General features: G+C 40.7%; 1 protein-coding gene across 4 annotated transcripts in view; it reads right to left on the bottom strand.

Annotated features, from left to right (window-relative positions):
- Positions 1-8,704: 8,704 nt before the first annotated feature.
- ARHGEF28 (Rho guanine nucleotide exchange factor 28) overlaps positions 8,705-17,125 on the bottom strand; it is a 62,302-nt gene continuing 53,881 nt past the window's right edge. For 3 of the 4 annotated variants that reach the window (XM_058827496.1, XM_058827493.1, XM_058827494.1), the window contains exon 28: positions 8,705-11,216. In XM_058827496.1, the coding sequence (XP_058683479.1) occupies positions 11,056-11,216 (161 nt within the window). In that variant the 3' untranslated portion in view covers positions 8,705-11,055. The remainder of the gene's footprint in view (positions 11,217-17,125) is intronic. The other variant, XM_058827495.1, reaches the window with a different exon arrangement.

Here is a 17,125-nt window from a genome sequence, read left to right as displayed (position 1 = left end):
AGAACAAGCAAGCCTCTCATTAGCAAAAAGAAAAACAGAAATAAATCCAGACTCATTCAAAAAGCAGGCTGCAATCTTTTCTAATTACTTCCATAACCCTAAGCAAGCCACAATTCCCAAGAGAGCATATGAGATAATCCTTAAACATTAAGAAATGAGAGGAAAATGCAGCAGATTTAGCAGGCAAATTAGAGAGAGAGAGAGAGGATTGAGCACCTGGGAAAGAAACATGCTTCAGCATTCATTAGACTAACTATTATTGCTCACAGTCTGGAGAAAAACATCCACTGCTTTCGTTCCACTGTCACACAGGCAATTCAGAAAGTTTTACGCTACAAATAATTTTATTTAAAAAAAAAAAAAAAGTATTTCAGGACCCTGATTGCTATATAAGCAGGAGGCTTAGGTATGAAAGTTCACCAAGAGTGCCTAGAAAATCATATTTTAAAATAGGAGCTGGGATGGTAAGTGCTCCACAGAAATACTTCATTTAATAGCACTCAGCAAGTAAATATCCTTGCTTTTGCCCTCTACATATTTAGATGAAAATGCCTAATTTTGTCTTGCTACTAGGAGGGGTAGGAAGTCAATCATGAAAGGCTGGAAACTTGTCCTCCTAAAACAGGGAGCTGTTGGGCTTCTGCAAAATTTCACTTGGAAGGACTGTGATGACTTTTCTTCCACTGTACAAAATATGTGCAGTTTTGAGAGTCACTGTGAACACTTTTGCATTTCTTTTTCTAGCAGCTGTGATTCCAGTGCCACCAGGTAGTCACAAACAACTGTGGCTCCTCTGTGGTAATGTATTCCCACTTCTGAAAGCTCAAAAGAGAAAGTTCATATAATATTTTTTCATGGGATAAGTTATGAAATTTTTCCTCTCTTATTTTTTAATGAGGCTTTGAAAAATTTGGAATCTCTGTGTCACCGTGCAAAGGTGGAGAGAGAACAGGAGTGGCTGTGGAAGAGTAGGTGTCCCCCACCATATTCACCACCCCTTTTGGAAGGTGTTGCTCTTATGTGTGATCCCTTATACCACACAAACATTCCCTGTGAAGCTCAGGGCACGTGCTGAAGCACTTGTAAAGAACTGGACATTACTCTCTCATCATCAGGCAAAGCAGAAAAAATTTAGCATTGTCTTAAAGGTTTCAAGCCCTGCTACTACAACAGCAAATGCTTACTGAGCATAGGGAAAGTGATTTGAAATTTTATTTCATTGCTTCCTTTGAGCTCAGCAGCTCAAACAGACTTCCTAAAACCAGAAAGGAGGCCTAACTTTACATGCACACTCCTAGAATAAGCTACCCCCTCTCTCTTTCCATCCATTAAATTGTGTATGCATAAAAACACCCCTCAAAGCGATGATATGTTTTAACATTATAGGATAACATTAAAAGACACTCTTTAATCTTAATATATTTCAGAGATGAAGTGACTCTTTTGAATCCCTAAATCTCGTAGTAACAAGGAGGGAAGTTTGTATCACTGATCTTGGCATTCTCATACTAAACATAGTGACTCAGCTAGATGCTGATTTTGATTATCCCTTTTCTCCTTTCTATTTTAATCTGCAATTTTAGTATGTGTAGAGTCACCGCTATTCATATATCAATAATTCATTTTACCTGAAAAGCTGTCACACACAAATTAAGGTGGGTGTCTCTCTCTTCCCTTGTTTCTCACCCTGCACACAGGCACGTTAATTACAAGCAGAAAGCACAAATGACACCACATACTCCAGAGCATCTGCTCGGGCCTTAATTAATCCAACCTTTACGTAGTCCCCATGGCAACAATGCTCAACAGACTACCCTGATTTGGAATATTCAATAGAGCATTTTACATTCCATATTTTATTCAAATTATGGCTGCAGAACTACTCCTGTGCCAGCAAAGTAGTGTCAATGTTGATGTGAATGGAATCAGTCCTTGCTCTACTTGACCCCTCCTAATAAATTTCTTCATTAACATGTATAATAGCATTTGAGCTAAGTCACATTAAAGCAGACATGTTCTTTTTCAAAGCCTTGAAAGAAGCCCATTACCACTTTTTTATATTAAAAAAAAGTATTTCAGGCTTCATAAAACGAATAGGAATATTTTGCAGTGCTGCACCTGCAACTCATGTCATAAAGGTGATTATGAAAATATTAGTAGCAAATAAGAATTTATTCGGTGTTTATTTATTTCTTATCACACTAGTCCTCTTATCTTGTCAGCTTAGGCTCCAAACACATGTTTTGGCAAGGTGTGATCCCCATCACTTAGATGTTAATAGAGGCTGGAGTGTAGTGTTTCAGCTAATGGAAGAGCTGCTTGTTTCAGTTATTCTGTGGGCAAGGGGCCCCCATTCTCAGCACTCTTTTGTACCCAGCTGCATTGAAGGAGGCACTGCATCGAAGGATTGCATTGCTCCACCATTATGGTGCCAGGACTCCCTGCCAGGAATTAAAATCTTGTCTCAGCCCTGCCTAGGGAAGGTAGTCTGGATGGCCAAAGGTCAGTTGAAAACCACTGCCCACTGGGAGGCTGTTTAGATAAATCCTCTTAGGCCAGACTCAGAGCAGGAGGCACTGCTATCTCAGCTGTTTTCCAATTCACACGTGCCCAGTGAGCCCTTTCCTCAGCAACAGCTGTGGGAAGGGGCCAGCCTAGGACCCCCGTGCCTGTAGGCCAGGCTCCCTTGGTGGGGCTAGAGCAGGACAGTTTTTAAAAGCCAAAAAAAAAAAAATCACTGAAAAAAGCCCAGCCAAAACCACCAACCAACCAACCAACCAACCAACCAACCAACCAGCCCCATGACCATTGACTCCAGTGGGGATTTTGACAAAACAGTGGATGGGAAGGAGGCAGGAGCAGGCAACTTTAGTCTGTGTGCATAAGTGACAAGTGGATAGAGGGAACATTGGCTTGGAAAACCTCTGAGTGTTTGCATCTCTTACACTGCCGTATCTTTCCTCTGGGTATTAAATGACAACTTTAAACACGCACAGCATACAGAGTTGAAAAGAATTATTGTGCTATTGTATGCAGACAACTATGTTGGTCTGAAACTATGCACAAATTAAATGTTAATCTGAGTCCAGGCTTAATCTAATTATGGCTTCCTTTTGAAGTAAGAGGAACAATATTTACTGAGTAAATTATGGATGTCTAAAGGTAAAGCTTGCTTTGAAGATTAAACAACACACATGTTGTTAATTATTATAACCATTCTTGAACCTTGTTACTTTGCAAAAATTTGAACACATTTTGAATTTTCACAGAGATGTTGCGTTTTAGAAGGCAATACTTCATACCCTTGTCAATTGCCTTTTATTACACGGCAACATGAAAGAGAGCACCAAATACATGAGAGGCTGGGTGTGTGATATGGGTAGTGCATAGCTTCTCTGCAAAACAGAGTAAAATCCCTCTTTTAGCATAGACGGGCTGCTGGCAGCATGGGGAAGCCATCCTCACCAACATGGGGCACATCAGTGGGCCCCCCACACCCTAACATCTCTGCCCCCGGGGAGACAAACCCCTGCTGCAAAGAGCCCAGAGCACACTGATTTTATGCTGAGGAGGCAGTAGGGACACACCACTAGACAGAGAAAGGCAAAACTATCTCCAGGAGATTAGACAATGTAACGCATTCTGCTTCTCTGCATGGGTTCTCAATCCATGGAAATACTTCTATACTTGCCAACCATAAAATTTTATATCCAAATCAATCTTATTCAGCTTTACTTTCATCACAAGAGCTACCCAGTAGTTTAATTACACCCTAAACACATGTTAACAAAAGCCCTAATCAAACAATAAGACATTATTGTTATAATAATGTCATTTCACAGAATACCTATACAGGTGTTTTTGTCAGTGACTCCCTGAACAGTGTACAAAAGAAGCAGTTCCCACTATTGCTTGTGCTGCTTATTTCTACAGTCACTTATTTTTGAGTCCCTATCACTTTATGTGACAGTTCATAATCTAACTTTGTGTGGCAGTGAAGCATTTTTCTGAGTCAAGCTTAGATCCAGGTCTGCATGTTCCAGATATCTGACATCTCTTTTATGTTCAGGCTCATCTCTATAATTACCCCAGAACTGCTGATGGTAGTGATAGAAATAATAGGTTGGAAACATCTGACCGATGTTTAGGGAAATGTTTAGCTTATCAGAAGGCAATTGTGAAATTAAGCGGTGAGAGTAGTTGACTTCCATTTAATTGAAATTACAGATTGAAAGACTGCATTCTGGTGAATTTCAATAGTTCAGGTGTTCTGAATTTCAAATTTCTCAGAAAGAATAATATTTTGAATTTAGTGTCTGCAAACCATGCTGTTACACATGATCAGTGCCCCTGAGAAGTAAGTTGGAAGTATGCCATTTCATGGGGTATTTAGTTCATGAGACTCCAACACAGTCCTGCTTGTAGGACAAGCAGAAGTAACCAACCATTTACCAATAAACTAAACTTCTTCCTCACCTTTTAGTGGTTCCACAACTGTCCTTGAAAGTTGTTATCCTGATCCCTTTGAAGAATTATGCTGTAAATTAAATGAGAACAGCTGGAGTCAGGATTAGGAACTGAACTTCTGCTGTGCAAATTGTGATTTCAAGGGAAACAGCTGATGCACCCTACCTTCTGTCAATAATTACATTGTGTAAAATATCCTTCTGTGCTCAGCATTTATTTTATATGCCAAGAGAGGTCTCCCAAGGCTGCAAGCCATCTTTCACAGCCTGTACACAACCATCCAGCTTCAAGATAAGCACTGAAGGGATGGGAGCCAGGCAAGGCTGAGTGATGCACAGGTTACCCTGTGTGGCAAAGGAGGATTGAACATGCAGCTGTGCTTCCAGGCATCAGCTTCAGTGACACCAAATGGCTTGGTTTGGTTTTCCAGATTACCAGGCCTCTAGCACCACTGAACTGATGATATCCATGGAGCTGGAACCCTTCCCTCAGCGCCCAGCATTCCTCTTAGGGGTCACCCAAAGGAATATCCTTGTAGCTTACCTGGAACATTAACAGGGATCTTTAGTTTCTGAGGGAATCATCCACTCACCATCCATAGATCAGCAACAAGCACACTTTTCCTCCTATTCCCTTGAGTTTCACTTCATGGTAACAAGTTCTGCACTGCCAGACACAGAAAAATACCAACCAAACCCTCTAATCTGGAGCTGTAGATGTTTACTGAGAACTTTAAGGAAAATTATTGTGATAAATCTTCCTACAGAAAGCCTTGGTATCAACTGGAATGTAGTATGACCTATGAACTTAAGACATCTTCCACAGAACTAGGGTTTCCTACAGGCTCATGACTTACAGACCAGGTATTTTGCAAAGCTGTAGTCTCAATATCAGATCAAGGTCAGCTGAGGCAAGGACATTATTGCCATGGTACGATAGCATTTTCAAGCCACCTGGAAGAAGGAAAGGAATCTTATTCACAGATACAGCTCTATGACAGCTTTTTCTGTTCATGAGATGTCTATGGAGCCCTGCCAAATCTGAGTAAATCATTCAGTTGATATGTGCTTCAAAGGAGGTCACACCTTAGAGCTTTGTATCCTCCAAGTTCTTCCTTTACCTGCAGCATTGTCACTGTCCAGCCTGGACTCAGATATAAGCTGTTTTGATACTACACAAGTATCAGGCACTTGAGACAATTTTATGAATTAAAATACATGTGTGCCACCTTGTCAGTTTACCTGGTGTCTGGACATGAGCTTAAAATCAGACCAAATCCAGTCACGTGGGACTTCATGAAGGAAAGCAACATCAGCAGAGAAGCAATTTCACTCTTAATGTGTTCCTTTTCACTGAAAATTTTTCACTGTGAAAATTTGCTCCTTAATTTAAAGCTAGAAAGAAGCCCCAGAGGATAAGGATAGCTACCCTCCATTCCTGAAAGCAGGAGATGCTCAGTTACTTTTGTCCACTTGGCTGCTTTGTATCTGGAATTGACCTATAATGGCTTGTTTTAGCATTCATTCAGCAATAATAGAACAGCTGTGTGAATGAAGGAAATGGGGACAGTTTTCATTTCAGATGAGACATTACCCAGGAGCAACACCAATTTCTTTTGTTTCTTGCACTATTCAAAGGGAGCACAAATAGGTTCACAGCTTGGCTTGAGCATCTTCAATGAGCTGGACATAAGGAATGCAGCTATCCTGTTTTTTCACTTGCATGGGAAGGCCAGGGCTCACACTGATCTTCACTTCAAGCTGTCTTCAGTTCATGCAGTTGTTTATCTGCAACAGTCTTTGTTATTAGCAGTGGTAACCTGGGTGAGTGGAAGGTTCATGCCTGCATAGCTCTTGTAGTATGGCTTGAAAGTTTTACAAAAATCTGATAAGAAATTTCCCTTAGGTCTGCTGAGCCTCCACAGGATAAATTTTTTGTTTGAACTTATCTGCTTACTTGCTTCATTGTCCCTTTCATACATATAGGGTACTTGCTCTCTCTGGTACTGGAATTAAAAAATGTGGCATCTAACTGTTCTCAAATTATTAGTCATAAACAATAATATAAAAATAGTAAACAGTGATAAATAGACTTTTTTTCTCTGAATAAAAAACTTGTTCCATGAAGGAGCTTAGAAACATCTAATAAGTGCGGACACTCTTACTGCATTTTCTACACCTAGAGCAGCTTTTTCATGATTCTTTTCACTTCTTCTGGTTTCCACTCAGGATATTTCAAGACTCAAATTCAGAATTCTTGGGGGGGCTGCAGACCTCCCTGTGGCAGAACCTTCCCATGTAAGAGGTGGAACATCCTGATATGGACCTGAGATGGAGTGAGGGGAAGAGGAAGAAACTTCAGCATTGATGATCCATGGACTAAGAAACATCTCTGGCAATTTGGGAGCCAACTACCAACCTCAACAGAGCTGCTTCCAACACTGCTCTGCATGTCAAGGGAAAACACCGATGTTCCCAGGTGAGATACTTGAATCATTTCACCTCCACAACCTGAAAAATCCTTGCAAGCTCTTCCACAATCTGTGTAGCTTAGGTCTAGCAGATTACTGTCTGATGCACTTTTTCAGAGCAAAAGGCTGGACTGATGACAACACTTTAGAATAATGCCAGCCTCACTTCAGAATAATGCCTCAAAGGTTATCCTTTGAGGGTTTTCCTTTGTATTGAAGAAATGAAACACTTTTTGATATCAGCCTGCCAAAAAGGAGCCTTTATGCAAAATTCAAGCCATTGAATTCAGGCCATCCTCACAGACTTATCTCACTATTTTGGAGCAAGACAGAAAAATATTTTGGTGGTTAACATGTAGCTGTCTTTATGACTAAGATTATCAAGAATATTCATAGCTACTTCTGCAGGGCTTCTATATGCAAATCTTTACTAGGGATAGAAACAACAAATGTATCAATTTGCCTTGGAAAAATGGCAGAAATCAACTGCAGTTCCACAATTCCATAAAATCATTCATAAAAATTCTATCCAACCTTTTTCAGTATGCTAATGCTCTACAACCTGTGCTGTTTCTACTTCTGTAATATAAACTGGGCACAGCGAAGATTTTGGATAGGAAATATTTGAGGTTGGAATTCTTGTCAAATAGAATATTCATTAGAAGGTATCCAACCAGTCACACTATTTCTCCTTTTTGTCATCAAATGCACAAGGAAAACTGCCTCATCTGCAACTCTCCATTGCTTTCAAAACTCAGCCTGAGCAAGTTGCACATGTTACTTACCACAGCACAATCTCTTTTTCTTTGAATGAACACCATCACACTGCAAAAATGTTTTTAGCAGCAATATGGCACATTACAAAATTGGCACCTACTTGATTAAGACACAGCAAAAATCCTTACTGACTTCTTTGAACTTAGTGGGTGGCATATAAATTAATGCAGCTAACAGAGCTCTCTAAGTAAAATGATTTGTGTTCTTTGCATGGAACATTAACATACCCTTTTTCAATCATTTCAACAAACAAACTTTGGGGAGTTTTTCTGATAGCCTAATCTGTATTTAATTTAGTAATTTGAAAATAACATGGATGACCTTTGTGAAAAATCTCTTAGAAATGCAGCTAAGTGTGTTGTTTACCTTAAACAGCATCCAACTGAGGAATGTGCTCCATTTTGGCTTCATTCTACAAATCACTGAATGCACAAATGCAAGGGTCTGGATCCAGCACTGGATCTGGATCAAGCTCTTCATTAATTTCTTCTCTGCTGTTACTATAGATTTGTTGAAGAAAAGAGTCATTGCAAGTTTCCCTTAAAAGTCTTTTAAGATTGCTTGATACCGCAACTTTACTAGCGTACAACATTAAAGAGAAAAGTCAAGGCATTACAGCAAAGAAATCTCTTCTTTCTTAAAAGATGGAGAAAAAAATTTAAAAGACGAAAAAAACAAACAGGAAGCTCATCCTGGTGCCATGAATATTTGTAGTACAGCAACCGCTCCTTTGATTTAAAGACTGAAATTAATGACTAAATTAGCTTCTGAGCTTTCAGAGGCAAGATGCTTTGAGAAGCATAGCAAAAAGAAAATACAATATACAGGATGAGTGAAAAATAACAGGCTTTGCAAGTAAGTCAGCTTCAAAATAATATAAAAAAAGATGAAGAGAATTTCTGAATATATTTCTCTAACTAAAAAAGAAGACACAACATTAATATATGCCTGGCGATAACTGAAAACACAGACTGCTAAAATAGCCGAGTCTCACTGGGGCTGTGTTTAAATTCCACTAAGTATTAAGAAATGCCTAAATAATAGACAGAGTACAGGGGTGCATAATACATCTTGTTATAAAGAGCACCTGCCGAGACCATACTGGCCTATACTTTAAACATTTTCTACAATTAAAATACCTAAATCTAGAGGCCACCTGTTTCCTGCCTTTGCCTTTCTGAAATGCCAGAAGTTTTACTGTAAACACAGGTGAGCAAAATAAGATGCTGCCTGATTTTAAGGGACTTAAAAGAATTTGCACAGCAGCTGAAGTCTGGGCCAGCTGCTTTTCAGCTCCCAGCCCTTCAATTAAAACTGATGAGAGAAGCAGTATTCTCTCTTCCTCTCCCGGTGGCAAGACGCTTACGTGGGAATTCCCACACCAAACTGGGACAGCAGCTATCCATCCAGCAGCTTGGATTTGACAGTAACCAATACCAGATGTTTCAGCCAAGGCATAAGGAAATGCAGAGAGAGTAACTGTGGAGAAAACTGCTAATTTTTCCCAATTTCCCATGGGTCTCTGGGCAAGGCACATATCCTGGGACATACACCATCCCAAGAAATTTGTCTGGCTACTTAGAAACTTGCCAAAAAGCTGTTCAGGTGGCAACTCTGAATTCATTGTTGACTCCCTATCCTTACTACAGGGTGCTTAAGAGAAGTTGGATCCACATTTCAATTTTAATCTCATTGTCAAAAGCAAAGAAGGTAAAACAATTCTAGAAATTCTAAAGGAGGGTTTTTATTTTCCTCATATAAAGAGACATATTTTTAAAGTGCTGTCAGGTTAGCAGGAGTCTTGAAGGCTGGACATAGACACTGGACACCACATCTGCAGGCCCAGTCTTTCTCTGATGGCATTTGCACATCAGTTAATACAGCTGAGAATCACATCCTCCTCATCATGCCAGACGCTAGGTTGTTTGCCCAAGATACCAACTGAACGACGACTCTGGAGTCCAGTAAGATGCAGCTCAGAAAGCTCTGCTTTACAGTACTCCCCATAGCACCCAAGTCTCCGGGAGAGAATCCTTCTCAGTCAGGAAACCCTTGCCAACAAATGCACACGTCTAAAACTCTGTGCCCTGCAAAAGATGTTGCACAGCACAGGGCTTAGGGCAAAAATGGAAACCACTGGCACCTGGGGCTTACCCAGACAAATCCTGCACTCCTCTGCTCCTTGAGCTGGGCAGATGTGAGGCAGTCCAGGTTCAGGAGCTGTGCAGCTGTGTTCCTGCTGCACCTCCGCCAATGCCATCAGCCATGCTAAGTGGCAATAGGCACATCCTTGGTTTTGCCCGCTGAAATACACAGCTTTGGCTACTCTGGACCAGGAACACACATCTGCAGCAGAGCTCAGTGCAAACAAGCCCTGGACATCTTTTTTGTTTTTCCCTCCCATTTTCTTATTTCTTTGAGGGATCTCACAATGACTCAAAGTTAAATCTCTGCAGAAAAGCACAGAAGACTTATTCAGCATGACAGAAGTGTACAAATTTTTCAGAAAGACAAAAAGACACAAAAAGGGACAAAACAGGTTTCATACTTCCTAACACACAGGAAATACCATGAATCTGGAAGCAGAAAGCTATCTGACTTCTACACAGGAAAGCAGTGGAGTTTCAAAAGAGTTCAGTTAACGGAAGCCTACTATTTATCCCCTTTCTTTTCTTTTGACCAGTGAGATGGTTTCATCTGGTAAATTTTAATGTGTAAGGACACTTACTGAAATGAGGAACAGTTATAATAACTGATTTAGTGCATCTCTGCACAGAAACTGGCAGTAGTATCAAAATGATAATAGGCTTCAGGACATGAAAAAACACTCACAAATATGCAGCTATGCTCAGACTGTAATAAACATCCCCTTCTGAGCAGTTCCTGAGCTAGAAGATAAGGAAAATGACCCAACAGCTAAGGGTACATAGCACGTTTCAGTGAAGACTAGAGCCATCACTCTTACATTGCTGTCTTTTCATGTTACATCACAACTGTTAGAACGTTACTGATACACACTCTGAAATCTCAAGTAGCAGACTCATCTCTCCTAACTCTAGCTTTCACAGTCCTTTGTGGCATCTTTACAATTTCAAAACGTTATGTCTCCCCTGCTACTCGTTGCTTCTTGCAAAGCATTTGAAATCATGTCATAAATTAAAGATTACACCACAAAGGCTTCAAAATAACTTAGTTGCTATAATTATCATGGGGAAAATTTTGCATTTACTATTAAATACTACCCTTAAAGCCAGATGGTCATACAGAGAACAACTACAGAAATTTAGAAAAGCAAACACAGTTATCTTTCCAAAGTGCTACTGAGATTAGAAAACAAGTTATCAGAGGTAAACAATCTTTTCCTCTACTCTGGCTCCACTTTCTGCATCCTGCAGGCTCCCAGGCTGGTGGTTCAGGAGCAGTTCGTCTGCCTGTGGTGACTGGATGGATCCCTGATTTGGAACACTTGTCTGGAGACCCTGGGTCTGTGATGCCTTCAGATCTGTAACACACAAGAGAAGGACACGTGACTATGCATTTTCTGCCATGCCCATGCCATCAAAAAAAGCAAATTCTGACTTTTTCATTAGCACCATTTTCTAGTTTGCTGCATCTGTCTAGAAAGGAAAATATTACTCTAGAATAAATTATACTGCAGCCTGGTGAGAGGTACCTTACCCAAAGTTAGTGAAAGTAGTAATAATAATAATAATAATAATAATAATAATAATAATAATAATAATAATAATAATAATAATAATAATAATAATAATAAATGTGTAGCCATACTTTACTAAACAGACACACAATAATGGAAAGACATAAAGTCAGAATTGAGCCAGAGGGAAGCACACAGCATATAATCAGTACCTTTGTTAGTAATAATATAGTTGTAACATTAATACAATTTTCATCATTACACAGAATTTTATTTGTAAGCCTTCCTTTCATGGACGCAAAATAATTAAGTGAGCAAAGTTAAAAGTCTACATGGCTGGCACTTGCATTCAGCTTTTCCTACCTAAGTTTATTTGCACAAACTGCCTACTCTATTCTATTCTGTCTTGATCCTTTTTGTGTGATGTGGAGAGAAATACTTGCATCCAAACACTAGAACATTATTTCACATGGATCCTGTTATCTTTCCAATTTTCTCCCACAAATGCAGAGAATTAGGTATTTGCACAATGAAGACTTCTATGATGATCTACGTATAGATAAAAAAAACAAACCAGTAGGACTATAGATGGTTTTATTCCTAGTCAGCATTCTGTAGCACTTTGGGTTCTCAGGAACTGCATCTCACTAGTTGGCTTTTCTACATCTGTATTTCTTCGAAGCAACTTTATCATAAAAACCAGCTGCATAACAAAGAATGTCTATCTTTATGTGTAGTGATGAAAAATATCTGTAATAGATATGCTGCCATCTCAGCCTAACCAACTCTTCTATTACATCCAGAGGCTTAAATTTTCTTTCTTTCCTCTCAGAAAAAAAGAACTCTGCAGAAAAAAAGGGAGCTTAGAACCCCTTGTACAGCACAGTAATGCCAGAAGCACACAAAACTCAGAACTGGGGCTGAGCCTTGATCATTCATGCAGAGCTGAAGAGACATTTCATGCTTGCTCTGGCTCCTACTACTCACATGTATGTGCAATAGAAATCCATTATGAAAGATCTATTTGGGTTTTTATGCACCATGTCATTTAACTGCTGGCATTTCATAATTACACCTGCCCAAGTTTGGCATTCCCCAAATATATGCGACTTTCATGAGTCTTGCTCACTGGGGCAGGAGTTCAAGGCAAAACAAGCCTGCTGGCACTCTGAAAAGCCTAGGCTTTCTGGCTGCTCCCTGGCATGGGGTCTGTTGAGCAGTGTGGGATGATTATGCAGTGGGCATGTGGAAACACATCATATTACAGCCTCTGCCCTCAGCATCTTCTCCTCTTTGATATTCACACAGCTTCAGGGAGCAAACAGGCTTTGGGGCTCCAGCTCCCAGCATAAGCCACATGCATCTTATTCCTGCTGCCAAGACTGCAGGGTCAATGGCAGGAGCAAGGTATTTATAAACGAGCTTAGTCATAGTGGGATGACAAAGGATATTACAAAAATTAGTCTTCAATTGTCTTTCTTTTACTGTTTTATACTGGATTAAGTTTCAGTTTTGATGAAAATCAAGAGTGAGTTATTTGCAATATGTAACACAGCAGAACTTGACTCACTAATTTAGTCAAACCGTCCTGATTTTTTGAAGATGATGTTTGTATTTATTTCTTTTTGATGGTCATATTAGAAAAAGATTGCAATTTGCAGCTGGCAGAAGAAAGCAAAAATATGTCTGTCTGTCTTTATGAAAACTGGATACATTTGGGTTGTTTATTAAAAAGAGCCCTACTAGCAGAAGTTCCTCAACTTCTAAACCCTTACATTTTGGGGTAATTTTACCTACATTAATATTCCTTTTAAGTCCTGTGAGTCTATTCACATTACCCAAGTTATGTGCATAAGAATACCAGTGAGTAAACACGAATTTGAATGATCTGTTTCCAAAGTTTATGAAGTACATAATTTGAGAAGCCTAATTACAAATTTGAAAATACACAGAAAAGAAAGAGAAGTGCCTTACATGCAGTTATTTTCCACCATCAAAACAAAACAGTAATTGCTTTACCAATTAAAACAGTAGCTGTTTCCAAACCATTTCTCATAAACCGTTATAACTATAAGCAGCAGAGCTGAACAGCAGAAACTGTCAGCATTCTGGAAAAACAAGTCAGATCCTGTCACTATCAAAATATATGATTTATCACTAGTTTAGCTGCTTTTTATTTTTTTTTTTCCTAAATACATTGCATCTGGAAAACCTGAACAGCAGGAGAGCACCCAGGAGGTAAGAGCACAGCTGCTGCTGGGGTGGCGAGTGGCTTCAGGCTGGAAAGGCTGTGCTTAATTGAACTGATGAGGGAAGGGGCTAGTTTTGGATACACTTCAGGTGGCACTCAACACAGACTCTGCTTAATAAAAGCACAATGTGTCCCCAAGGCCAGCAAAATCAGCCTGCCACGGAGGAGGGTGGCTGCTGTCTCTCTGCCCAGTGCCATGGTGGAAGCAGCTGAGTCAGGAGACCAGCTGGTATCACAGGCAGAAGCCTGATGTGCCCTGAGAGCAGATGCACGTGAAGTGTGGAAGAAGTGCTAGAAATGATAACAACAGTTTCAAGTGAAGGGAGAGTGGGGAAAGTGGACTGAACTGCCAGTCAGCCTTAGTTCTTGTAATGTGGAACAGTGACAGCAGCCAAGCAGCTTCCCCTGAGGTCTCTCGTACAGCATGGGGAAACATGAGTTGCCTCTGTCACCAAGCAGGAGAAAGATGAGAAAAATCATCCTCTTGAAATGCCCTCCCAAAACAAGGAGGAAACTTCTGAAACCAGACTTGAAAACATCAGCTGCTGTCTGCTAAAGAACTCTGAGAGTTGAGGATGCTCAATAAAAATAAAAAAGGAAAACAAACTGATTATTTGTGCAGACAGCAAGGCAAAGGGACTGCTACCAGCAGTCATGGGAGCTCCCCAGTCCTTCTCCAGGCCCATTCTCTGCTGCACTGAGGCAAAGTCAGAATTTGCTATGGATCAAGAGTCAGGTAAGTACCGACCATTGGCCTTTTATGAACTTCCTTCAATGTGATTGTAATTCACCCGGCAACATCAGCCATAAAATGAGTTCTGTGATACACCCTTTGTTTAAATTCAGCATTTACTTATCCTTTTGTCTGCTCCCCTCCAAGCTAGGGACAGATGCTCTCTCTGTTGGGCTGTGTTTGGCTCAACAGCGCACCCACCAGAGCAGCACCCACATCACCAGCACCTGGAGAAAGCTGGGTATGGCCCCTGCCCGCACCCCTCCTCTCCGGGCTGGGCTCTGCTTGCTGCCTTGCTCCCAACACCCTCGCAGAGAGAACAAACAAAAGAACTGTACCTGGCCATAGCCATCCACTTGCTCATTTACACTGTTTTTCTTTCGTAGCTAGATAAATGCAGCGAATATTCCCTGACTATTTCCAAAGCTTTAACAAAACTGAGCTGTAGCTCAGATCCTTCCACAGTCTACTCTGACACAGCTTTCTGCTCCCTCCCACTTTTGCATCAGTCAAGAGCTGTCAGCATCTCCCTGTACCCTGGACCCTAGACTTTATGTGTAAACTGAAACCCCCTTTACCTGTTTCTCATTTACATAAAATATATTTCTCCTACAATATTCCAGGTAACTCTTTCCTTAAGAACAAGCCAGATCTGCAGCTGCATCATGGATACTCTAGCTAAAAGTGAACAACAGACCAGAGAAACCCACTTTTTCAAAGTTGGGCTGGTCAAACACCCGAGGCAAAAAAGGGTGTGCTTGAGGCTGGTGACCAAATATTAGGTAATCTGTGACAGTACTTCAGCCTTTTGGGGACTCGTAGCCTGTGCCACACCTCGGCAGCAAATACTCCTAAAGCACAGCTTTTTCTCCTTTTAATCTCAGCTGAGACCACTTCACTAAATAAAGAAACCCCAGGCATTCCCAGCAGTCTTCCCCACCAGTTTTTGCAAAAGGAGTTAGAGGCTGTTTCTAACAAATTCTGGAACCCATCATAAATTGTCTCATTTACACAGACACTGTCAAATTCAATACTAAAATCAAATTCATTTTTTTCCCCACTTTCCTTGAGTTTAAGTCTGGTACCATGAGGACAAGCATCAGGAAACCGCAGAGAGGCACTCTATTCTTTCCATACTTTTTTAAGACCACCTCAATGTAACAACAACAGTGGATGGCAGGCCTGTCAAATGTGGGATCAGTTCTCAAGGGAGTTTATAAGGGGACCTCAGTTTTCCAAACAGGATCTGGGTCCAAACTCTGAGAAATGACAGCTCCTGCCTAAAAACATGATACCGTTGTACAGGAAAAGAAAGGAAAAAAGGTAGCGTTCTGCATCCTAACTTCTCTCCCTTTTCCACAGCACTAAAACAAGATTAGTAGTATCTCACAAACTGCTGACAAGGTGAAGGACAAAGGAATGGTATTTGCAGGAATCTGAAATCAATACATATAAAAACAAACACAGCCCATGTACCTCGGGGAGGGGGAGGATACAAAAGCCAAGTAAACAACTCATTAGTCACACTGATTCTCACCTCCTGTCTGTTGTCATAGGGTGTTAGCACTTCCACATCAAATAAATGCCACAGATTTTCTCCTTCACCCCCTTCACCCCTCCTCTCTCTCTCTTCCCCAGGATCAGAGCTCTTGATGCTAAGGCTAGAATGCCCACAGTGAAGATTATGGGAAGGATAGGAGAACCAAGGAACTAAGAAACACTCCAGGCAAAAAACCTCTCGAGTCTCTGTGTTTTAAACAGAAAGCCCTTAGAGCTCCTCCTTCAGCTCTGACCCTGGTTTCACAATATCACAGGATAATTCAAGTTGGAAGGGATCTCAGAAGGCCTGACATTCAAACTCCTCCTCAAAACTGGGTTAGCTCTGAGGTCAGGGAAAGGAAAAAGAAAAGGAAAGGAAAGGAACACACCACATGGATTTTGCACACAATTACCTTGCTGTGACTTTCTGAGATCTGTCACATTGACCCTCTTTAAATAACAAAACTACATTAAATGAAAAGAGATTTATGCCACTTTTAGCAACAAATACGTTGAAGAGTCACAAGAGCACTAACCTTTTGAAATAATAAATAGTTAGGTTTTGGTTTTACATGTACTTATAACAATTGGTACCAAGTTCATTTGGACTGACAGCTGACACATCAGCTTCAGGCCACAGCTATTTGAAACGGCAGAGCTGCTCTATTTAATCCCCACACTGGCATTCATGCATAATGCAAAATGCAAGCAGACACCTAAAAAACAGTGCTAAGTCTACCGGGTCTGGGATATTCAAAGGAATTCAAGGGTAACAGGCTCTCATTTGCCATCACAGCTCAACAGTAAACAGCAGCCTAACTCCCATGGGCTCCACTGAAAAGCCCACTGGCAAATCCCGCGGCACCTCTTTGTCTCTAATGATGCTCCCAGTGGTTTCCATGCAGATTCATTAGCAACATACAGCTGATTCCCCAGGGAACTCCAAGCACCTCAGCCTCTCTCCCTTTCCTCACCATGAAAGGCACCATGACCAGTTTTGATCACTTTTTTTAATGCCTACTAAGACTTTCCCAAATTGCAATAGATTTTCCATACTGCAGGTTCAGTTATTTAAAGTTGGTGGAAGAAAGGGAACACCATGCAGTGGTACTGGGTGCCTGAAACACCAGGACATCTCCCTGGAACAACCAAGACAATGCTGCTGCCGATTCAGAGCAGAATATTTGCTATAGAAAAGTCATGTTTAAGCCTTAAAGATTTGAGGACAAT

Source organism: Poecile atricapillus, chromosome Z (genome assembly GCF_030490865.1).
Source record: "Poecile atricapillus isolate bPoeAtr1 chromosome Z, bPoeAtr1.hap1, whole genome shotgun sequence".
Lineage (NCBI taxonomy): Eukaryota > Metazoa > Chordata > Aves > Passeriformes > Paridae > Poecile > Poecile atricapillus.
This window is presented reverse-complemented; position numbering and strand designations above follow the sequence as displayed.